The sequence below is a fragment of the Prunus avium genome, chromosome 1 (genome assembly GCF_965620075.1).
Source record: "Prunus avium chromosome 1, drPruAviu1.hap1.1, whole genome shotgun sequence".
Classification (NCBI taxonomy): Eukaryota; Viridiplantae; Streptophyta; class Magnoliopsida; order Rosales; family Rosaceae; genus Prunus; species Prunus avium.
In genome coordinates, this window is record NC_142284.1 from 36,060,495 (window position 1) to 36,084,781 (window position 24,287).

The window sequence follows — 24,287 nt, forward strand, 5'->3', positions numbered from 1 at the left end:
AATATGTAAACATGGAGAAATATCATAGATAAATGTCGAATTTATGAGCACATCATGTGTAAAGAATAAAAACCGCCAAAAATTATCTTGAGAAAATGATTATTCCAAAAAAACCATTTTTCATACTTAGCCAATATTTTCACATAAAATAATTTTTCATGTATGATATGAATGCATGAAGGGACCTAAGGTCAATCTAGATAAAAAGCCTTAGATGTTCAATCGACAAAGAGTTTTACAAGAATAACCTAACTCTTACGTATTGAAGAAATATTTGCTTGAATAAGCTCCCCTTAAGACAGTACTCATAAGGGTCCAAAGTTTGAGAGCTAGAGCTCAAAATAAATGCAGATAAAGCCCAAAATCAAAACGACGACAGACCTCAAAAATGACTTAAATGCCTTAAAATGAGCAAGATTGCGCTAATATATGCCAGCTCTTATGTAGAATAGGATGGGATGCCTTAGGAGGTGAAGAGGATTGTGCTAATTTTTTGGTTTATTATCACATTCTTAGAGATATTTCTGGTTTATTGCAGTGTATGTCTATTATTTGAAGTTGATGCAGTTCTCTTTGATAATGAACATGAGTATTTTGTATGGTTTTATCTATTAACTACGAATTAGAATATTATCATTTCATTTTGATGGGTTTATTTTATATAGAATTTTTTTAACCTTTTACACGTTGACCCCCGGAATGAAAATTCCTAGATCCACCACTGGTTGGCATCGGACTGGTTGTAGGCCAAGAAAAGTATATAGAGTAGAAACTGATGCATTATCTGGACAATGATGAATTAGTGAATGAATGTATGTTTTAACACAAGCAATTTATTTGCAAAGATTAAATATATTAGTATTTTATAGCCCATAACATGTGAAGGTATCTAACCGAAGAAAAAAGACCGGTACATGCACCACAAAATCAAAAAAATCAAAGAACACAACAATTTATCTTTACTACTTTCCACTTCGTTAACCCAGCAGAGGTAGCACAGGCAAGAGCTTTCGTCACGCGAGTAATGGTGGGCTTGACATTAGAACATTGAGAGGTAAGAGGGCCTTTGTTTCCATTGTAGGTGAGATCAATGTCACCGGTAGATAGTAAGCAAAACCTTTGGATTATAAGAAAAATAAAAAGAGTATGGTCAAAAATAGATGAACTAACCACCACAATGGTGCAAATGGATTATTTAAGCTAAGTAGATGAATTAAAGTTGTTAAGATGAGGCACTTTCTAGTTTGACGATATTAGAAAAAGTATAGATATCGATGGGCCAATAGTTTAAGCATGGTCTTTTCCTGTTGATCTTGTTAACTCTATCCAGGTATGTATGCATGGTTTTGGTCCTCCTTTTCTAGAAATTTTAAGTGATATATATGTTCATATATTGTGTGGTGTTGAGGAGGACAACAATATTACAAACAGCTTAGCACGTTCTAGATAGAGATTTGGTGATGAACATTCTTAAGGCTAAACAGCTTACTAATTAAAGGATATATAGTTGAACTAGAATGCAACTTCGTATAAAAATAGTTAGTGATTGGTTGGATAGTTTGATGGTGTTAAGCCTTCCCAACCAGACTATAAATTGGCCTCAACTCAAAATGAAGCTCCATCATCCTTCCAAAGAAAAAAAAAACCGAGAACAAAATAACAAAGTGGAAGGAAAATCAAGATGGCTATGAAATTAAGTTTCTTGGCAATACTTTTGTTCTTATTGTTAGCATCTACAGCTAAAGCTCATCCTAGTGTGTTTGACGTGACGAGTGCAACATACGGTGCAAAGCCTGGCTCCGATGTTAGTAAGGCCTTGGCCAAGGCTTGGAGTGATGCATGTGCATCGCCATCAACGAGTAAAGTTGTTGTTCCGAGCGGGACATACAAGTTAAAAGAAGCAACTTTCAGAGGCCCTTGTAAGGCTCCTATTGAGATGCAAGTTCAAGGCACATTGCAGGCTCCAGCAGACGCTGGCCAACTCACAAGACCAGATACTTGGGTTGGTTTTCAGTACATTGACATGCTCACCTTATCAGGTGGTGGGACTTTTGATGGCCAAGGAGCACTTGCTTGGAGTCAAAATGATTGCCACAAAAACAAAAATTGCAAACCGATTCCCATTAATCTGAGGTTCGAATTCATCACCAATTCCAGAGTTCAGGACATAACTTCACTTAACAGTAAAAATTTCCACATGCATGTTTTCCGGTGCAACCATACTACATTTCAACATCTTACCATCACAGCACCTGACGAGAGCATAAACACAGATGGAATCCATATCGGGGCTTCGACTGGTATCAACATTACTCATGCAAAGATTGGAACTGGGGATGATTGTGTTTCTATTGGTGATGACTCCCACCAAATCACAGTGACTGATGTTACTTGTGGACCAGGCCATGGAATAAGCATTGGAAGCCTTGGAAGATATAAGGAAGAAAAGGATGTGACCGGGATCATAGTTAAGAACTGCACCCTGACTAATACGCAGAATGGTGTGAGAATCAAAACATGGCCAGATTCTCCTTCCCCTAGCACTGCCTCAGATATACACTATGAGGATATTATCATGGTTAATGTCAGTAACCCTATCCTCATAGACCAATTGTACTGTCCATATACTCGGTGTGACCAAAAGCCTTCGTCAAAAGTTAAGATCAACAATGTCAGCTTCAAGAACATTAAGGGCTCATCTTTCACTCCACTTGCAGTCAAGCTTGTATGTAGTAGGGGCGTACCGTGTGAGAATGTGGACTTGGCTGGCATTAATCTCACCTACGGTGGAGACCAAGGCCCTCTTACCTCTCTGTGTTCTAATGTGAAGCCCACAATTACTGGCATGATAAAGGCTCTTGGTTGTGCTACATCGTCCTTGGCACCTCTTCCTTTATCCAAGAAGTAGAAAGTACTAATTAATGTTCTCTATACATAAATTGTTGTGCTCTACTTTGCTTTTGTGCTACATGTTCTCTCCATTGTATCAAGATAAATAAATAAATAACATGTAGAACATGTACAAAGGAGAGAAGCATTAGTCCGGAGCAATTAACATGGAGATGGTTTCGAAAAACGAAATAGAAAACAAAACTGGGAGAATTAAACAACACTCCAAACAAATAATACTTAGGGTTGCCACAGAGAGCCTACAAGGGATGGACATTTTCGACCAAAACAAAAACAAAAAGGAACAAGGGATGGACATAATTGTCTGTAATTGCAAAAACCGAAAAATATAAACGGTATTAAAAACATCAACCAAGAAAAACAGTTGTAACAACGGGCCTCAATGTCCCTTGCGATTTCGAATAATAGAAGGGAGAGTCAAAGAAGTGCTGTGGCCTTCTTCATCATGTCTGCTTACGAATTCAGAAGGGCTCGTTTGCTTATATATATGCAGTACGAAACGAATTGTTCTCCAAGTAAAACCAGAAAGTAAATCCAACCCTCAGCTTGTACACAAATCATAGACAATATTAGGCCCAAATTTTAGAATAAATAAGTAAAAATATGAGGCCCAAATTTTGTACACAAATCATGTCTACGTTAATGCAAAAATTAGATGTCACCTTCCGAACTTTTTAATTTATGATTATTGGTCGAGTGAGGTGACCTTTGGTGCGCATGCTTTTGTTTTGGTAGAATATTTATATGTGGCCAAAACGAAAATATTGTTCTGGTTGATAAGAATTTGGGAACCCAAACATGGCTGGAGAGAATACGACCTCCCATACCTTTACTGAAGCAGCCTAATAATTCTGGTTTTGGTTTTGGAGTTTTGCAAAGAGACTCTTCTGCCAAAAAAAATTGAATAAGGACAATGAGACTCTTTGGTTGGTTCCGTAGAATTGGCTCAATAACATAATAGGCGGGCCGCTGAGATTTGAGATGGCTCTTCATCTAGTCCATGAACGACAAGTGAGGGATTCTTAGGACCCCATCCGGCCATATTAAAGGGGCTCAAATAGTTCGAAAGTTAGCGATGCATAGGAGAAGTTATTCGGTGACACACTAAGAGCACTTCCCCACTCATTTGTTTTTGTAAGGGTGGTTATTGTTCACATAAACAGTATCTGCCCTAACAATATATTTTTTGTTTTTTCAACCATTGTCATAGCAACTCAAGAGTTATTACTATTCACATGGGATTCATTTTATTTATATGTATGAGACTAATAAATAAATAAATTGCTAGGTATGTAATTTTTCTTCTTCTTTTTTCAATTTTTTTCTTCACTGACGTCAATGCCCTCAGGCAACAACTCGAGTTGTTCTTGCCTTCGGGCCTGCTCAGTCTTGATGGAGCCCACCATCTGCTCAAGCTGGATTTGATAGCTGGAGAGTGTTTTTGGAGCCCAGGGGGCCTTTTGCCCTGGCAATTCCAACCGGTGGAAATTCTCTAATGGTCACTTTATTGCATGGTGTTATAGCCCCTTATGTTATAACATGTGTTTTATTTATAATTTTTTTTTCAAAATAATAAATCTAACATGAGTTGATAACACTATATGACCTGTGACAATCGTATACAACAACTTTTTGATGCATTCAATTTGATATTGGGAAGGTGGTCTAGACCACCTATTAAAAAAAAAGTTGGTTTAAAAACTAAAACATATTTAATCAATGTCATCATCTCAAGGAAGATATGCAGCTAGAGGCGAAGGCAAATTGAAATATTACAGCCTGATTAGGCGGGGATTAGTAGTTTAAGGTTTGAAAGCAACTTGTTGAACATATTCATGTATATATAAGAGAAGAAAAAGCAACACAATGTTTCACTTTAGTTCCTTCTTCATATGGGATGTCCCTGTCTGTCGGTGCTTTAGCTTCTCTTTCACTTCTTTTGCTTATTTTTCTTCTCCTTTCTTTTTCATTTCAATTTATGTGCATCGATCCATTGGCTTTTGAGTGTACATCCTCAGGTATTGGTTGTCACTGAATGCATCACACGTGTTTAAATTTAAATTCTGGCTCCTCCTCCTCCAAAAGAAGATGATTCTTGGATCATGTTGCACTGTGTATGTTCTTTTGTTAGCCGAGCAATATTGCTATAAATTGGGCGACAGTAAAAGTTTAAGAGACGTTAACGAGAAATGTTAAGAACAGTCGTGCATATGAATGCGTTTGATATGCATGCGATTGAAAATCACCTCCTCATTCATGCGCAGATGAGCGAATTCACTTTTCCAAGCGTAAGCAACGTTCAATTAATAATTTTATCAAAGTCGAAAAAGATAATGCACTATGATGTATTGTACTAACCTAGCCTTACATCTATATAATAATTCAAGGGGGCAATGATCAGCGCACTACATGACTACCAAGTCTATAAAACTTGCTGCTCCTCGGCAACTTTCTGCCTGTGTAATTGTACAAAAAAGATTCTCTAAACCCTTGTGTCATATTGCACATGGCTTGGTAAAACTCAATTGTTTTGTCCACCCGTACAAAGTGGTCAGTTTTATTTCACATTCAGTCATTTTGTTAAAGTATTAATCAAAATGCAGAGAAAATAATAATATTACTGGAATATTTAATTGTAAATGAACACTAAAGTGACGGCAACTTCACCTATACGAAGAAAAAGAATGGCAAAATGGTCAAAAAGAGGCCATAGTCGTGATCGTAAAGTTAAAAAGTACTTCCATTTCGATTCTTCTTTTTACGAAGAAAATTGCCATCCACTGTGGAAAAAAGCATATACTCACAACTAACTTCTGCAAGTGCTTCTCCAAATAATTTTCATGGCTGCTTACTTTTCTGCCGCACCTTATCTGACCGGAAGGGTTATTGTTAATATTGATGTGGGTTTTGATAGAGAAATTAATAGATGATGCAATTCCTAAAGAGTGTTTCTATTTCCACCCACCTGTTCTATTTTCTCATCCACCTTATTTTCAAAATTTTAAAGACAAATTTACCCATTTGTAAAATGACTTCTAAGGACAAAAACCTCAACCCATCACAAACTTTCTCCATACCATGGAGGGATATACCCAAATGTAGTGCCGAATCCCAAAGCAACAACACCAACGCCTACTGCACAGGTGACAGTGATCCTTAGAAAGGCTTGGAACATCTTTCTGTTACTCAGTAGGTGCCTTGCCTGCCTAACCCAATCTAAGAAGTAAAATACATGCCAACACCCCCACACACCACCAAAATAAAATGAATAAAGAAAGAAGTAAATGAATCGGGGTAAGTTAATTCACACCATATACACTGAACAGAAGAGGAAACACACAGTACAATTCATATAATTGATAAAGAGTAAATTGAATGTGCATGGAAAAGCAAACCTGCATAAAGAAGAAGACGCCCATCGCAACCATATGCTAGCCAGACTGCACCAAAACGTAAAGCAGAATCAAGCTGATTATAAACGACAACCTCCCCAACCAGATATTCCAGCTTGGGTTATGGGTTAATAATCTGATTTGATCGCTTGATTTTTGCAATTTTTTTTTTGTCTCTCTCGAAGAACTTAAAGTATTTCATTGATTCTTGTTAAACCCACAAGTGATCCACGTTGGTGGCAGGAGGAGATGGGGGAGGTGGGTCATCGATGAGGGAAGTTTGTGCTGGTTTTTTATTTTTATTTTTATTTATTTATAAGTTTCAAGTTTTTTTGCTTGAATTAATAATTAAAGGACATTTTAGGAAAATTGGTGGGTGGAAAAATAGGATTGTGTTTTTTCAAATCTATATAGTGGGTGAGAAAATAAGGTAGGTGGAAATAACAGCACTCTTTCTAAATGACATACATGTATTTCTTACTAATCAAGCTGCAGTTAATTACCAAAAGCAACGCATTTTGTGCAGCAATTTATGCCATCATATTTTGTTTCATCAAAGGTAAATCCTTCTTCTGGTCTCCTGTAAGCCTACAACCCTACAAACCCTAGCTAATCCTCAAACATTTTTTTTTCTTCTTGTTGGGATAAAAAAAGACCATGATGAAATGTTTTATTTTATTTTTGGATTCACTTAGGTGCCAAATGGAAAACTTTGAACCTACCACCCTTGGCAAAAAATAAACCACACACAAATATATATACCAATCGGAAAAGTCTCTGCGTTGGCAGCTATTGGTTATCATATTCCTTATCGACACGTTTGGCTTGCTTAGCTGCCTTCTTTTGCAACAAGAGCTGCTAGTTGGGATTCCTTATCTGTTGGTTGTCATTGTGGCTTTGTGTTGTAATTTTCCTTACCTTATCCACAAAGAAGAAGAAAAATCGAAAAAGTCTCTATTAACTACATAAAGGACTTGTATGATACATATTTAAAAATATTCAACCCGCTAACATATCTGATGAATGACTAAGATTAAAATTCATTAACTAGTTTGTAGCAAAAATCATTATTAAAAAACTCCCTGTGTTCATCTTGCGTCGCCAATATAACAAATGTTCTTATCACACATTTTCAATTTCATAGATTTTAAATTGACGATAAAAGAAGATAGGTGATATGTTGCTTGTACTCTAATGTTGTACAGGAAAGCGTGGTCAGTCGGAGCGTTAGCCGGGAATATTTTCCAGCCCATATAAGGACCACATCACTGGTCCATGAGTCACCTGAGAAAAAAAAAATCAATTTTATTTTATTTTTCCAATTTCCCCAAAATTTTAGATCTGAGAAAAAAAGAGTGATTTTCGTTGTCTGATATTTTATTATTGGTAATTGCATAACACTTTTATTAAATACTATTGTAATGTTTTGTTTTCTGCTTACTGTTCGAAAGACCAGTCCAGTGTTGTCTGTCGGGCATGGATATGGAGGGAAATTTCACGGCGGGCCCCACCTCAATGAAGTGCCCATAGTGTGCTTGACAGAAGCATCTCTCAGATTGAGTGTCCAATCCCCACGCTCCTCAACTGCCAGCCTTAGAGCGTTTCAGCAACGGACTTCCATCGGGGGCCGCTGGATCCAAACGACGAGTCGTCCTTACAAATTTCAAACGACGCGCGGAGAAGGTTGCGTTGGGACGACCAGTCGTCCTCGTTTCTCGTACCCCTGTAAAGTTAACTACTGTCAGAGAGAGAGACGGTGAGAGAGTCGCAGAAAACTGTTGGAAGAGAATACAAGGGCCCGAAACGACGTCGTCGTCCCCATGGGCTGCTGATTCTTCTCATTCTTTCCCAACAAGTAACAAGGAAGTCAAATCCCCGCAAATAAAAGCAGAGAGATAAAAAGAGAAAGTGAAAGAAAGCGAGAAAAAAAGGAAAGAGAAGGGCTTTTTGGGGAAGGAGGTGTTATTTCTCGCATTTATCAAAGAGAGGTTTTTGGGTTTGTCTGTCTCTTTCGACATTCTCAGGTTTAATGAAATTGCCAAGAGACTGAGTTTCTCAGTGCTCTAAATCTTAATCTTAATTAGTTTAGTGTTAATTAAGTGGGTGTGGCGCTAAGCTTAACCAAAAGGGCTCAAAGCCTCATGAAAATGTTTTCTTGCCTCTTTCTTTCTTAGGGTTCCTTCCTTCTCACTCCCTCTGTCTTTCTCTCTCTTGTTTTTGTTTGGGGTGGGCCGTACTGCTACTTCTAGGGTTTTGAAGCTGAAACAAAAATAGTAAAAAAGGAAAAATAGAAAAAAGAGTTTGGAGGCTCTGTAGCTTTGGAAGTGGGGGGTTGAAATCCATGCAGCTGGAGCTGAATCAGCTGATGATATAGATGCTGGGGTTTGTTTGGATGTGATTTCTACTGGGTTTTGCTTAATCGTGGGTTTTGGTAGATTGGAGCAAAATCTAAAATGTGCAAGATCTTGATGAACGAGGTTAAGTGCTTAGAATCAGCGAAGATGGAGTATTGTCTTAGTGCTTATTGATATTTCTTGGCAAGTTGGAAGAGAAATCGCGCTCTTAAACATGCATTTCACAAAGCTCGATGACTCTCCTATGTTCCGCAAGCAGGTTTTCTCTTTCTCTATCTCTCTCTGCCGTTTGGCTGCTTATATCTCTCTTTGTTTGCGTGGTTTGGTTATCACATTTTGTTCCTCATTCCAATGCCATGTTTGGCCGCTGAGAAATTCCGGAAGAGAAACTAAAGTTTGGCCATTGGCACAAATGCCATCTGCCATATCCCTTAAATTGCTGAATTATTTAGCATTTGCCAGTTGTATAATTTGAAATGAATTGATGTGAGTTATGCAAGTTAAAGTTGAAAAGGTTTTAGTTTGCTCCTGTTGTTTCTGAGTTGCAAGACAGTCCAACCTAATTTGTTTTTTCAATAATATGTCTCTGTTTAAATTCCACCGATTTCACATTCTGTAGAAGAACAGAGGGTTAGTTAGTTGTATTTGTATTTGTATTCTCTGCAGAGGGCTGAAAATATGAAGCTTTGCAAAGATGTGTGTGTTATAGTTCCCTGACTTCTTAAATCTGCTTATACCCTGCTCGGGGTTTATATTACGCAGGCTCTGAAAATGTAGAGTGTAGCGAATGTTAAATAGCACCCCCCCTTCCCCTTCTTATCGTATTTACTTTGTGATGCTTGTGAATAATGTTGCTATCTCCATTCCTGTCACTGCATTCTGTTATATCCATTATATGTGGGCAGTGAACTTTTGCTATCAGATGTTCATGACATAAACATAATTACTAGTTATGGACTTTGCTGCGGTATGTAGTCATTGATAATTCTTTTGGTGGAGCAGATACTGTGCATGGAGGAAAATGCTGAATCATTGAGGGAGAGAAGTTTAAGGTTTTACAAAGGATGCCGAAAATACACGTATGTCTACAAATAACTGTTCGACGGAATTTTTTGACTTTGCCAATTGTTGTGTATTCAATTACATTGCTGATGATATAAAATGTAAATTTCATTGGCACCATAAAAGACTTGACCACTTAGTAACTTATGCTTTTTGCACTTCCTATAACTCTAAAAAATGCAGAGCATATGAAAATTCGATATTTAACATACATGTTGTCAGGTGGTTTTGGATCTTCCTTATCTTGTTTTTGCTGGATGGAATCAACCTTTGCTAAACATGTTTTGTTTGTCAGGGAATTACTTAAAGTTTTTTTTTCTTTTTGTTTTTGCTTGCAGTGAAGGACTTGGGGAAGCATATGATGGGGACATTGCTTTTGCTAGTGCCCTAGAAACTTTTGGCGGGGGGCATAATGATCCAATTAGTGTGGCTTTTGGAGGTATGTCAATTTGTCATCATAAAGAGTATCAAACATTGGTGATTTTCTTTTCCAGTTGCTTCATTGGTGGGTGCATTGGGGTCACCCAAGTGCACCCAATTCTTTTCCATTCTGACCAAATTTGAACTATAATCTTTTATTTGTTATCAGGATTTTGTGTGTTAGCCAAAAGAAAATTAAACAAAAAGGAAAAAAATTCATAGATAGTGCATGTTGTTGAAACGACTATTAGAAGCAGGTATAAGCTGCTTTTGGCATTTATTAATTGGCTCCTGTCTTCTTCTCTAGGCCCTGTTATGACCAAATTTACGATAGCACTGAGAGAAATTGGGACATACAAGGAAGTTCTTCGATCTCAGGTGATAACTTTGTTTTATCTGTTGCTGCAAGCTAAAGGCTTCCTTCTGTTTTTGCAATCACAATATTTTGGCTGCTGTTCCCAGAATATCAATTCAATATGCTGTTTGAGAGATGTTCGTTATTAGTTGAAATGGTTTCTTCTCAATTTAGGCTTGTGAAGAATTCCATTTTGAAGCTTGATATCATTTCCATCTTTTGAAGTTTTTGCTTTACTATGATGAGGCTTTACTTGAGCAAAAGTAACTCTAACTGCATACATGTTATGGCTGACAGAACACATTGTGGCGTATGCAGTCACAGGGAGTTTAATATGCTTTAGATTCCCTAGTCAAATGGCTTTCCATGATCCTTTTTTTGTAGCTCTCTGTGTTCGTTGCCTGTTGGATTAGCAGTTTATTTTATGTCATGCATAATGTCAAGCTATTGTATAACCTGTTTTTCCTCTCCTTTACAGGTTGAGCTTATGCTAAATGACAGACTGTTACAATTTGTGAATATTGATTTGCATGAGGTCAAGGTATTGTGAAAAATTCCTGCATCAGGCGATTTAGGTTTATCTCTTTGTTTTTGTCAGTATCATTTGTGTCTTGTAGTTAGCGTTGAATGGAGTATTGTCTTTGTGCAGGAGGCCCGGAAACGTTTTGACAAGGCTAGCCTTATTTATGACCAGGTGTGTGCTGCAGATCCTAAATTAATTTCCTTCTTTTGTTGAAGGAACTTCCATGCATTTAGTGACTATTTTCTCATGTGTTGAATTTAGAAAATAGAATGATCTGTTCCAGTAAAATATTGCTAGCATTTTTTTTAATAATAAATGCAGGATCTCCTGCAACTGTAGAAAGATTTTTATTTTATTTTTCATGTTCTAATCAAGTCTGAGGTATCTTGAAAGATAGTTCTGTAGGTTAGTTGAAATCTAGTAGAACCACACCAGATTCATTTGTATTTTTTGGGAACTTGTTTGGGAGAGATTTATTGGTGTAATTTCTTCCTGTATCTTTGATTTGTTAGAGCTTGCCTTTTTCTATATTTTTTTTTGCAGTTGTATATAACAACCTTGTTTTTCATAATTTAATCTGGGATTTGAATCATTGATAGATCTTGCAGCTAATTTGGGATTAATAAGACTCTTTGAAATTAATTGAGTATGTCATACGTAGTTTGATACTTATGTTACCGCAGGCTCGCGAGAAATTTCTCTCATTGAGAAAAGGCACAAAGAACGATGTAGCTTCCATGCTAGAGGAGGTACTATGCAGTGCAAACTCTAATTATATTTGTTAATATATGTTCTTATCTATGGCATTGAAAATTATCCATTCTTTACATTCTAATACAGCTTAGAGATATTGCAGGAACTTCATAATGCAAGGTCTACGTTTGAGCAAGCTCGTTTTTGTCTGGTAAGTTTCTTGAAGCTGTCCTTTTCAAAATCAATGATTTCATGTAATTGAAACATTGGCGTTATGATTTGGACCTTTTTATTTGCAGGTGACTGCTCTTTCTAATGTTGAAGCAAAAAAGAGGTTTGAATTTCTGGAAGCGGTCAGTGGAACAATGGATGCACATCTTCGTTACTTCAAACAGGTGAATTGGAAGCCAGGTTTTCTGTCCTTTTCACATGCTTTATCACTAGTTTGTTGACCTTAAAGCTTTTTCATGTGTAGGGTTATGAGTTGTTGCATCAAATGGAGCCATATATTAATCAGGTTTGTTATAAATGTGTATGTTAGTGTAATATTTAAGCCAAATCTAAATCATATTTGAGATTCTTATATTCCTAACTTTTCTATTCTGTTTGTAATGAGAATAATTGAAAATTTGACCTCTTATTATTTCATAGGTCTTGACTTATGCTCAACAATCAAGAGAAAGATCCAACTATGAACAGGCAGCTCTTAACGAAAGGATGCAAGAATACAAAAGACAGGTTGATCGGGAGAGTAGGTGGTCTTCCAATGGTTCTAATGGATCTCCTAATGGAGACGGGATACAAGCCATTGGTAGAAGTTCACATAAAATGATAGAGGCCGTTATGCAGTCTGCTGCAAAGGGAAAGGTTTGAAGAAGCTTTTTTTTTTTTTTTTTCCCCAGTTATTGCCTAATTTATTTCCCCAGTTTTCCCCAGTTATTGCCTAATTTTTTTTCCCCAGTTATTGCTTTTGTTTCATGTCTACATTTAATACTACAGACAGAATATAACAGTAATCAATAATCAGGTTCAAACCATTAGGCAAGGTTATCTCTCAAAACGTTCCTCGAACTTGAGGGGTGACTGGAAAAGAAGGTTTTTTGTTCTTGATAGCCGAGGAATGCTTTATTACTATCGAAAACAATGCAGTAAACCATCTGTAAGTAATTTTTACAAGAAAGAAGTTAGGATGCAGAAGGCTTAAAGTTTGTCCCGGGCTTGATTTTTAATATCAATGTTTTGTTACTGTGTTTGTCTATAACTTGTAGGGGTCTGGTAGCCAACTTTCTGGTCAGAGGAATAGTTCTGAACTTGGTTCTGGACTTCTGAGTCGGTGGCTTTCTTCTCATTATCATGGTGGAGTGCACGATGAGAAATCTGTTGCTCATCACACAGTGAATCTTCTTACATCAACTATCAAAGTTGATGCTGACCAGTCAGATCTGAGGTTTTGTTTCAGGATCATTTCACCGACAAAGAACTATACTTTGCAGGTTCGATTCAGTGTAGCTGTCCCTTGTGAGCTTGGATTTAATTTTATGTTATGGCGAATATGTGATGGTTATTTGTATATAGGGGTTCCTGCAATGATATTTATTTATGCTTGTCAGTGCAGGCAGAGAGTGCACTTGATCAAATGGATTGGATTGAGAAGATAACAGGGGTTATTGCTTCATTACTTAGCTCTCAGGCTCCTGAGAGGGTAATTATTGTGAAGTTTTGCATGATTATGATGCCATTGATTTTCATAGTCGCTTTGATGATTTTTGTCCAATTCCTTTTCAGTTTCTGCCTGCTAGTCCCATGGGAAGCCATCGTCGTTCAGCCAGTGAGAGTAGTTCATTTGAGAGTTCTGATTTTGATCACACTGGAGTCGAAGAACTTGCATCTGAGAGGAGTCTTCCTACTGCACATTCTGACCGCCCATTGAGAAGCTCACAACAGCAACGGTCTTCTTTAAAAAGTGAAAAGACAATCGACATGCTACGACGAGTATGTGGGAATGATAAGTGTGCTGATTGTGGTGCCCCAGAGCCAGATTGGGCATCATTAAATCTTGGTGTTCTCGTTTGCATAGAATGTTCTGGTGTTCATCGTAATCTTGGTGTACATATCTCAAAGGTAATCATTCTATTTTCTTAGTCTTTTTACATGTTACATCTGTGAGCCGTGCACTCTTAAAAAAGTGTTGTGTAGGCATGCCTATCAAATAACTATTATGTTATTTCCTCTACTTTTTTACACGTACTATCTCAAATATTTATAGAGTAGGAATCTAAAGAACCTTCCTCGTATGATTTTTACTAATGTGGTTGTTTTTAACTGACCAGTAATGTGGTTTACTTTTCTAAAGGCAATAAGAATAGTTTGAGATATTTTTTTCTAAGAAATGACTCACATGTTAACTTGGAATGTGTAAACTGTCCAATAATATTTTAAAATCTTTTTTCTGAGATTCTCTCCTCTGACCATGAATTCGGTGTACAATTACAGGATAATTCAATAATTGTTCACATGATGACTTGGTAAAGTGGAAACTATTATTTGCTGGAAATTACTGAATTTTGTTTTGGTTTGTATGTTATATGGACTGTAATATCTTCATAGGAACTTTTTTGTTTATAACTGGGTAAAGTGTCCATGGGAATGATATATGTACCGGTCCTATAAAAAAATGATATATGTATCAGTTGCTCATTTTTGCAACTTTTTTTCTTGGTGACTTTTACTGCAGGTAAGGTCTCTTACACTGGATGTCAAAGCGTGGGAGCCTTCTGTTATAAATTTGTTTCAGTCTTTGGGTAATGCCTTTGCCAACTCGGTCTGGGAGGAACTTTTGCAATCAAGAAATGCTTTTCAGGTTGATCTTATATCCACAGGGTAGGGATTCTTTGTTACAACTCTTTCGAGTATCGTATATGTTTCATCTTTACTTGACTGTTGTGAGCATTCACTGCAATTCTTCTGGTGAAGGTCATACAAGTCTGATAAAAAACAGCTAGTTTTTATCAGCAAACCCACTCAGAGTGATTCTATACCAGTAAAGGAGAAATTCATTCATGCAAAGGTATGTCCCTTGCTGTTGCTAATTGGATGACTTGAAAACAGAAGGAATTGCTCTCCTTTTTTAAATTTAAATTATGATGGATAATGTGTGAATATGATCTAGATAAGTTGATACATCAAGACATTAGAATTTTTTTGGTCTAATGGCTAAGATTGCAAGTATTACATACTAAGTTGATAGGGAAGCAATTCCTTTTCTGAAAAAAAAAAAAAAAAAATTGATAGGGAAGCAATAGTTTTAGAACATCAGCCCAATCTAAAGAACACGTATTTTCTAATATTAAAGACAGAAATTTTGTCTAGAATATATTTTGATTAGCTCTAAGATGTGGAGAGTAGTTTGAGATTTTGAAACCTTATCAGCTTATTGGAATACTTGTTATCCTCTTGTTTATCGCTTTTAGGTGATCATGGTTTAGGCATCTTGCAAGAAGGGCTGTACGTAGTGTATAAAGGCATAACCTCATTGTTCCTCCATAATGTGGATGAGGCTAGCTTGAATTCATCGTAGTTCTCACAATACCAATGATTTGAGAACCAATTTTTATCAACTTTATTATATATGAGTGTTCTCGAAGATCTCCTATGCTACCTGATGTTATTCAGACTACAGAAATGTGGAACTAAATGTTTATTTTATTTCGATCATAGTATGCAGAAAAGCTTTTTGTTCGGAAGCCAAAAGATGCACAATATACTCATTTGATAGCACAACAGATTTGGGAGGGTGTTCGTGCTAATGACAAGAAAGCTGTATATTGTCACATCGTTAATTCTGAACCAGATTTGAATGCGGTGTATGAGCAAGCATCATGTGCCTCTTCATTAACCCTTGCCAAAGTAATGCTGATGCATGAGCAGACTAGCCTTGACCAAACCTCTAGCTGCTTAGCTGGGGATTCATTGGACAGGTCGTCTCCTAGCTCTTCAAACTTGAGTGGTACAAGTGAAGGCCATGCTGTGGAAGATCTAGATGGGTGCACTCTTCTTCACCTTGCTTGTGAAACTGCAGACATTGGAATGCTTGAACTCCTCTTACAGTATGGAGCAAATGTGAATGCGACTGATTCAAGAGGTCAAACACCACTTGACCGTTGTATTCTCAGAGGCAGAAACACATTCGCAAAGTTGCTTCTTTCAAGGTGACTATTGTCTTATGGTTAGATTTGCTGTTTTTCAAAACACATTTATTACATCTTTCCCAATTTCTGCATATTTAACTAATTAGCCGTCAATTTCTTTTAAATGCTTCATTTTTACCTCTTATGTATGATTCACTACTGAGGGGTTCGACTGCATCTGCAGGGGAGCTGATCCACGAGCATTAAATGGGGATGGTAAAACGCCCCTTGAGCTGGCAGTCGAGTCAAACTTTGATGATGGTGAGGTCCTTGCTATATTATCAGAATCCAATGGATGACACTATCGAATTAGCAACCATCCGAAGAAAACGGCATGGATGCTGGATAATTTTCGTTAAAAGAAACAAAAGGTATCGCATTTGTATAATTATAGTTCATAAATTTGAAAGCTTGTTCTCCTTTGAATGAAATGGCACAAAGTGTTTTGTGGGTTTCAAGAGTGGTAGAATGGCGTGCCTGCCCCATGGGGGCACCGTTGCAAAATGTCTTCCAGGGTTGTAATTTAAAATGGCTCCCGTGGTCTGAGCTGAAAGGCATCTGGTAGCTTTCAGCCAAGGGCTCTGTAATGTGTTGTCTTTTGTTTATTCAGTTTTCTGCTTCCTTTTGGGTGAAGCTGTGAGGATTTAGTTTAGGCCATTGTGTATTTGTACATTGATTTCTTTTAGTGAAGCTTTTGGTTGTTGTAACTCTTTTGACTGAACAAACTTCCAACCAACCCTATGTTATTCCAGTTTAAAGATTCCGAAGGGGGAAAGAGGAGAAAAGAGGGAGAAGATGAAAGTAATACCCCAAAAAGAAAGCAAAAAATTTCCCGGAAATTGATGACTTGTGATGCTTTTCTTTGCAAGGAAGGATATTTATGATATGGAGGCAAGAAATATTTATCTGGGTTTGATTTTGTGTAAAAGAGTTGCTTAATCATATTTGTGAAAACAAAAGAAAAAATAAATAAATATGATGATCTTCAATCATCTAATCTTATCCACGTCAGACTAAGATACAAAGATCTGAAATGACGAAAAGACTGCACTGACATATCTTTTGATGGGTCAAGCCTGTGCAGCGGAGCCTATGATGTTACGCTCCCTTGTCATGGCATGGCATGTCAGTCAAATGTAGCAGAGCCCATCACGTAAGACACAACAGACAGCTTGGTCTGCGGGTCTCCCTGCAAGTCAAAGGGCTACTGAATCAAGCACTATATTTACGCAAAATGTCGTTCGCCCATTTTACAACTTTGATAATCCTCGTAGCATCATTTATGTCATTTTATCTTTCTAGTTTTAAATCGCTCGCAATGCATAATAAATTTGTCAAATTCCTTCCAATATCGTTCAAAATACCCTCCACACTTACTATGTTCCGAAATTAAAAGAAAATTTGTACGTATCTTTAAATATAAGTGGTATAATCAAACCTCATAGATCAAAATGAAAAATCCAACAAATACAAGAACTAAAAGTGATTTTATGCCATTGAAAAAAGAAGAAGGTAATGTTATGCCTTTTATTTACTTATTTACTTATTTCAAGTAATTTAGATAGAAAAAAAATGAAGCAGGTGATTGATGGTGCTGACTCAACTGCCATGAATAACTCCGTTGATTTATGAAACACAAGATGATTAAAAAAATGTTTTCTCATTTCAATTTTCAAGACCTACTTTATTTTTTGTTTTTGTTTTTTTTTTGAAAAGCCATCCATGCTTCCTGTTGGGCCTGAAAAGGCAAAGGCCCACACGTGCACGCGTGTTGGTGTTTCGCTCGTCCCGAGACCCATCGATTCTTTAGAACCACCGGAAAGCGGAAACCAGACCAACCACGAACGACTGGAACGACCCCAGCGAACGTGTAAAAGATAATATTCCATTTTCATCCCCCCAAAAATTAATAATTATATTCCAAAGCATCAGTTTATTTAAATTTTTGTTGTTGTTGGGAATTACTTTAATTAATTTAAACAACAAACAAACCAAAAGCGCAAAAAAGAAAAACACTTTACTAATCAGCATTTGGCTAATCTGTAATCTCCCCCATCTATTTTTTATATAATCGGAATAAATTCCAGCGGTGGTTCCTTCTCAACGGTTGGGATCTCTTCCCGGACCAGCCAACGGCGGATATGTATTTGGCGTTGCTCGGGCTTGTCTCACACAGTTCGATGTTTCGCTTTCGGCCCTCGTGATAGCGACACAGTGCCAACGTGGCGCAGTGGACCCCGGGGCTTGGTAGTCTGAAAGGCGGGAAGCCCAGTTTTGTCCTCCGCATGAGAGAGAAAGAAAAGCAAAAAGAGCCAGAGAAAGTGTGTGTAAAATGTACCTCTCCTCTCAGACACACACAGAGAGAGAGAGAGAGAGAGAGAGAGAGAGAAATACAGTGAGAGAGGTAGGGAGTTTTGTTTGTATTTTTGAATTTTCTTACAAGGGACGATAATAATAGTGGTAGCCAGAGGCAGGAAGAGTACCGGGTTGTTGTTGTATTGTATACTTGTGTAGTTTGTGAAGAAAAGGACTTGCTTTGTTTGGTGAGACTCTGTGTGTGACTGTCTCTAACTTTGACTCGGCAAAGTTTTAAAACTTGCCCTTTCTTTTCTTCTTGTCATTTTTGGCAAGCATTTTGGGTCTTCTAAGTTCTTCAATTTCTGTGTCTCTGCTAATGAGTAGTGGGGGTTTGTTTTTGTTATTTGTTTTTTGGGCATGTTGAAGGGGTGTAAATGAGGGGCTTGAAGAGAAAAAGATGCGAATCGGTGACGAAATGATTCTTTGCGTCTTTCTTCTGAGGATTTTTGCGTCAAAAAATTCGATTTTTATCTGATATTCTCCTCTTTCATGTGCCCCTTGAAGCTTCTCTCATGGGTTCTCCCCGCACTTTTCCCCACTACTTCAAGCATTTCTAGACTGGGTTGCATTTTCTGCGTCTCCAAGCTCCATGGAGGCTAAAGCCTTGAGAAAAACAAAGCAAAAATTTGAGCTTTTGACGCCAAAGCAGCTGCTACTCTGAGTTTGTGTGGTCAATACTCAAGAAAGATTTGAGCTTTAAGATTGGTTTTGTTTATTTTCATCTGGGTTATTTAACTTCAAGCTCTTGGTTTGCCTACTATATGTAACATGTGGGTTTCAGTTCAGCTTTTCTGAGCCTTTGCTCTCACTGTCTTGCTTTTGAGATTTGTGGCTTTCTACTCTCTAATGGATAGAAGAAGTACTTCAAAATTGAACAGTAGGCTTACTAGGCTTCTCCTTTTGCTATTCATATTCTGCTTTCGCCAAGAAACTGTGCAGTGCCAAGAAACTGACCCTCCATCGCCGTCAAAGCAGCCCCACTTCAAGAACCAGCTTCAAAGAATCATTCTCAGCATTGTGTTGGGAGTAGTGACAGGACTAATTTGTGCCCTTCTCACTGCTTTCTTGGTCCGCTGCTTTCTCCGCTACATTAGCAGAACCCCAATTCTAAAAGGCCCTGTCATATTTTCTCCGAAAATCGATCCCAAGACGCTCCAATTGGCATTAACTAATGAAAACCAGTTACTGGGTTCTAGCCCAAATGGCAAGTACTACAGGACTGTTCTTGAAAATGGGCTTATCATTGCAGTCAAGCAGCTTGGACCCTTTTCCGAGTGTAGCTCGCCAGAGTCTCAGAGCAAGTCGGTGAAGAGGCGAATACAGCAGGAGCTTGAAGTTCTTGCTGGCCTGAGGCATAGGCATTTGATGAGCCTGAGGGCTTATGTTCGTGAACACGATAGGTTCTCTTTGGTTTATGATTTTGTGCCCAATGGGAGCCTAGAGGATGCTATGAATAGAGTTAGAGAAAACCAGTTGCAGCTTGGTTGGGAAGTTCGGCTTCGGGTTGCAGTTGGGGTGATTAAGGGGCTTCAGTATCTTCACTCGTATGTTCCTCAGATTATGCACTACAACTTAAAGCCTACAAATGTTATGTTGGATTCGGAGTTTGAACCAAGATTGGGAGATTATGGGTTGGCCAAGCTTACTCCTTATTTGGATGGAGCAACATCTGGCTACAGCGCTCCAGAGTGTTTCCAGAATGGCAGGTACACATATCAAACTTTGATAATATCCAAACTTGGTAATGTTTCGTTTTGTACAATTACTATGCTATTCTGTTGAGGAAGCCATATTGATATATTTGTGGAACTTGTAATTGGGTTTAATGATATTTGTGCACAGTTCCTACTAATTTTCTTGCTTTTACAATACTTATCAGGAGTTTGGTATTCCACATCACAAATGTTTAGTCTGGGGCAGGATTGGATTATGTCTGCTTCCTTTTAATTTCCATTAGCCATTTAGCTTCTTCTTTTTCAAATGTCTCGCTCTCCTGCACAAGGTGATGGATACTCGAAGCGCACGGCCAATACAGGGGTGTGTGTTTTGTGGGTGGGATTGAAATCCCACACGCTTTGTCGCACTTTTTTTCGCCCCTGTATGGAATTCTGAAAGTTTCCCTTGGAGCTGGATTATTCTCATATTGTTAAGATATAAGGCTTTGTAGAACTTCAGAATATTGATGGTTTATTGATGTTTGCCTTAACTTTGATGCTATGGGGTTTTATATGTAGCAGTTGTGTTATACTGACTAGCTTGTAGTATAGAAACAAAAAAGAGAAATCCCCCCCCCCCCCCCCCCCCCCCCTTAGAAAGGAAGAGTGAATGGAAAGAACAATTACCAACAGTGGATAATTTCTTTTTCCTTACTGAAAACGGATATACTCTTAACACTAAAGGCATTATATTCAATTTTGACAGGTACAGTGATAAGAGCGACATTTTCAGCTTTGGGATGATATTGGGTGTTTTATTAACTGGTAGAGACCCAACTGACCCCTTCTTTGGGGAAGCAGCTAGTGGTGGAAGTTTAGGACGGTGGCTGCGGCACTTGCAGCAAGCCGGGGAGGCACGGGAAGCATTAGATAAGAGTATAATAGGGGAAGAGGGGGAGGAAGATGAGATGTTGATGGCAGTGAGAATTGCTGTTGTATGCCTATCAGATTTGCCAGCAGAGAGACCCTCAAGTGATGAGCTTGTTCACATGCTAACCCAACTGCACAGTTTTTGAATCAGATGTAAGTATTTTGTTGAGTTGAAGCTTCTATTTCTGTAGATTTTGGGGAACTAGACTTCAGAAATGTTTGCTTTCAGGTTTTGGTCTGCAATCTGCACGTCTTTTCAAATTGTAAGCTTCCCTGTTGTAATGTATGTACATTGACTGTGGTGAAGAAGTCAAGGAAATTTCTAACTTTGGAGTAAGTATGAGCAGATAACCCATGTGGGGCCCATCTCTATTATTGTGTTTTTCACCTCCTGATGGTAGGGATTTGCTGGCTATCTTTTTCCGGACATTACTTTTTTCAAAATCACGGGTCTTTTCAACCTGTGAAGTTGGACTATTCTCTACATGCCTGCTTCAATAACCATTCTGTGTGGATGTGCAATCTGTGAAAAACCTCCATGTCCATTTGCTATTTTCAACCAATTATATTATATCATGCTGAATAGTTACAATGCGTGGCGGAACGTGATTGGTTGGAAATATCAAAATAGTGCTATCTCAGTGATATACAATTCTTTTTTGGTACGTTAATGTTCTTGTAGGCATGGATTCAAATTCTAAGGTGGATGCAACCAAGTAACACGCAGTCTACATAATATTTCATAAAAGAATCAAATAGCAATATGAGTATTTTAATAACCTTGCTTATTGGATTAATAATTCTTTTTAAAGGTTCCTTTTACTTTCTTGCTGTGATCCCCATCCCCATGGTTCTATTTTGGAAGATGTAAAAGCCATTATTGGTTGAGTTTGTCTCTCCTAAAGTGTGTCACAAATTGTATCCACATGTGATGTACATGACTAGGAAGCAAGAAGAGACTGGAAAAAGCATGTGGTGGGGATACTGAGAAACCAGGCAGCTCATGCAATTTGGGCCCAAAATTAGCATGCTTGAAAAGAAAAAAGAAAAAAGAAAAAAAGCGAGTTAAAAAGCATGGGAGGGATTAGAAAAGATGACCTAACCACTTCCAGCTGTGACTGTAAGTAGAACCCAACCTTCCATTCTTTTAATTATTAAGAGCATCCGCAATGGGCTCCTTAAACCACCTCCTTAGATAAATTTTAGGGAGGAATTTTAAAAATGCAACTCCAACCATGCTTCCTATCCACCTCCTAAAATAGGGAGTCTTCTAGGAGCTCCTAAATCTGAGGAGAGAGAAAGGACTCCTAGTGGCTCCCTATAATTTAATGCTTAGTTATTTAATGAGTATTTCAAACCTTTATTTAATGCTAACTATTTTTTATTTTATTTTTTAATAGAGATGGACCAATCAAAAAAGAGTTATAGCATTTATGATTCTCTAAATTAGGGAGTATGGTTGGAGTTGAAATTTTTTAGAGAGCTCCTAAAATAGCTTTCTTATATTTTTAGCTAAATTTTAGCTAAGAAATAGAGAGCATCATTGTAGATGCTCTAAGAGCATTAATAATGGGCTTTCTAAACTACATTTTAAGACAAATTTTAGGGAGGAATTGAAAAAATACAACTTCAACCAGGCTCTCTATCTACCTCCTAAAATAGAAAGACCTCTAGGAGCTCATAAATTTGAGGAGAGAGAAATAACTCTTAGTGGTTCTCTATAATTTAATGCACCTTTATTTAATGAATATTTCAAACCTTTAATTAATGATAATTATTTTTTAAAAGAGATGAACCTATTAAAAATGAGTTATAGCATTTATGACTCCCTAAACTAGAGAGTACGATTGAAGTTTAAATTTTATAGAGCTCCTAAAATAACTTTTATATGTTTTTAGCTAAAATTTAATAAAAAAAATAGAGTATGATTGTGGATGCTCTGAGAGAGAGAGAGAAAGAGAGAGAGATATATTATTATTATTATTATTAAGAGAAAATTATTTAAAGGATAAGAATTCTTTTTCTTCTCAACAGATGAGAAATCCCCCAAGTCACAAGGTGAGGGTGGGAGAAAGACTTCCATGAAACGGAGATAAAACCATTTTTCTATTTTTGGGTCCCAATCAATAACACTATGATATGCGGGATAACACTTCCACATGACATATCATTATTGGCAGGAGATAGCAAAATAGTGCTATTTCTATTGCAACTAAATTTTTTTTGAGGGTCAGGGGTATAGTTTGTTAGCTTTTTGGACCTTGGGCTTCATGTTATATACAAAAACTACTGTTGGGAAAAATTGCAATTGTTTGGGCCGGAAGGTGTTTGCTTTGTCTCACTTTGGGCTGTGGGTGAAATATCAAAGAAAGACAAAAACTGGAGTTGGAAAACGGCGTGTGGGAGAAAAATCCAAGTATGAGCATCTCTCAATCCATTCATTTAGTTTTGTTTTTGTGGACGAAATCTAAATCCATTTAGTTCACCACCAAATTCCCATTCAAGCAGAAAGCTAACATCTTATCCGGTCTCAAAAAATCTATGCTACCTTATCCAATATCCATCCAAGTCATTGCCCGGGCTGATATATTGTAGTGGTGAGCTTTTGCCCCTCTTAACTCGAGCAAATCAAAACCAACTTACTTCCAACAAAATGCAGGCCATTCTACATCTCCCACCACCATATGTATCACCCCTTGCCCTTGCAACACCCACCACCACCAAGTCCCTTGCCTTGCCATGCAGCTCCTCCATTCCAAGGCTACTAAAATCCCCAAGGTGCCCCCCACTCAAGGCAGCCAATGTCACAGAAGACCCTTCTGCTGTTGATTACAGCTCCATCACTTCGTAAGTCAATACCATTCTCAGCTCTTTCTTCTGATTGATCTTAATATTCTGATCAATTGTTTGCTCAAGCATAAGCATTAATTTGTGAAATTTACAGTGTTTTTCCAGCAGAGGCTTGCGACACAATCGGAGGAGAAGCTTGTGATGTCGAAATGTATCCTGAGGTGAAGCTCAAACCAGAAGACAGGGACAACACAGCCAAGACTACTTCTGAGCAGTTGGATAGAGATTATCTGGAGTATGACAGCCCCAAGACGTAAGATGAATAATCTTTTATTGGTTTGAGGTCTGTAATTTTGTGTTTTCTTTTTGATTGCCTAAAATGGTTTTATCTTGATGATTGCTGCAGGGTCTTTCCTGGAGAGGCTTGTGATGATCTGGGAGGAGAATTTTGCGAGCCTGAGTATCAGAGAGGGGTTCACTAGGCGCTCCATGAGATCTTTTCTTCTCTTCTCAGCTCTATTGTTGACTAATAATTTTGTGAATAATTACTAATTGGAAGGGTAGCTGGCAATGTTCTTGAATAATAAATAATGAACATGAACATGTAAGAATAGCCCAGTTGGGAAATTCTAGTTGCAAATTCTGATCTTCACAATTT

General features: G+C 37.7%; 3 protein-coding genes and 1 pseudogene across 3 annotated transcripts; all 4 read left to right on the forward strand.

The window, feature by feature from the left end:
- The first annotated feature begins 1,681 nt into the window (after positions 1–1,681).
- On the forward strand, positions 1,682–2,908 carry LOC110764907 (exopolygalacturonase pseudogene; annotated as a pseudogene).
- A 5,198-nt stretch (positions 2,909–8,106) lies between these two features.
- SFC (ARF GTPase-activating protein) lies at positions 8,107–16,603 on the forward strand. Its single transcript, XM_088253358.1, has 19 exons — positions 8,107–8,915; positions 9,659–9,735; positions 10,057–10,157; positions 10,446–10,516; positions 10,972–11,034; positions 11,143–11,187; positions 11,700–11,765; positions 11,873–11,920; positions 12,009–12,104; positions 12,185–12,226; positions 12,361–12,576; positions 12,737–12,868; positions 12,978–13,202; positions 13,325–13,411; positions 13,495–13,830; positions 14,444–14,589; positions 14,683–14,776; positions 15,427–15,917; positions 16,081–16,603. The coding sequence occupies exons 1-19, from the start codon at positions 8,871–8,873 to the stop codon at positions 16,193–16,195; spliced, it is 2,496 nt and encodes an 831-aa protein (XP_088109484.1). The 5' UTR covers positions 8,107–8,870; the 3' UTR covers positions 16,196–16,603.
- A 1,287-nt stretch (positions 16,604–17,890) lies between these two features.
- On the forward strand, positions 17,891–21,431 carry CRN (Protein kinase superfamily protein). Its single transcript, XM_021967953.2, has 3 exons — positions 17,891–19,960; positions 20,676–20,992; positions 21,069–21,431. Exons 1-2 carry the CDS (start codon positions 19,101–19,103, stop codon positions 20,983–20,985), a joined length of 1,170 nt encoding a protein of 389 aa, XP_021823645.1. The 5' UTR covers positions 17,891–19,100; the 3' UTR covers positions 20,986–20,992; positions 21,069–21,431.
- A 1,964-nt stretch (positions 21,432–23,395) lies between these two features.
- CCL (CCR-like protein) lies at positions 23,396–24,269 on the forward strand. Its single transcript, XM_021967936.2, has 3 exons — positions 23,396–23,686; positions 23,784–23,942; positions 24,036–24,269. Exons 1-3 carry the CDS (start codon positions 23,493–23,495, stop codon positions 24,109–24,111), a joined length of 429 nt encoding a protein of 142 aa, XP_021823628.2. The 5' UTR covers positions 23,396–23,492; the 3' UTR covers positions 24,112–24,269.
- The last annotated feature ends 18 nt before the right edge of the window (positions 24,270–24,287 follow it).

Coding starts and splice junctions, on each gene's coding strand:
- SFC (XM_088253358.1), top strand. CDS start 8,871: ATGCATTTCACAAAGCTCGATGACTCTCCTATGTTCCGCAAGCAG. Junction 8,916..9,658: donor CTCCTATGTTCCGCAAGCAG/GTTTTCTCTTTC, acceptor TTGGTGGAGCAG/ATACTGTGCATGGAGGAAAA. Junction 13,831..14,443: donor TTGGTGTACATATCTCAAAG/GTAATCATTCTA, acceptor CTTTTACTGCAG/GTAAGGTCTCTTACACTGGA.
- CRN (XM_021967953.2), top strand. CDS start 19,101: ATGGATAGAAGAAGTACTTCAAAATTGAACAGTAGGCTTACTAGGCTT. Junction 19,961..20,675: donor GAGTGTTTCCAGAATGGCAG/GTACACATATCA, acceptor CAATTTTGACAG/GTACAGTGATAAGAGCGACA.
- CCL (XM_021967936.2), top strand. CDS start 23,493: ATGCAGGCCATTCTACATCTCCCACCACCATATGTATCACCCCTTGCC. Junction 23,687..23,783: donor GATTACAGCTCCATCACTTC/GTAAGTCAATAC, acceptor TGAAATTTACAG/TGTTTTTCCAGCAGAGGCTT. Junction 23,943..24,035: donor GAGTATGACAGCCCCAAGAC/GTAAGATGAATA, acceptor TGATTGCTGCAG/GGTCTTTCCTGGAGAGGCTT.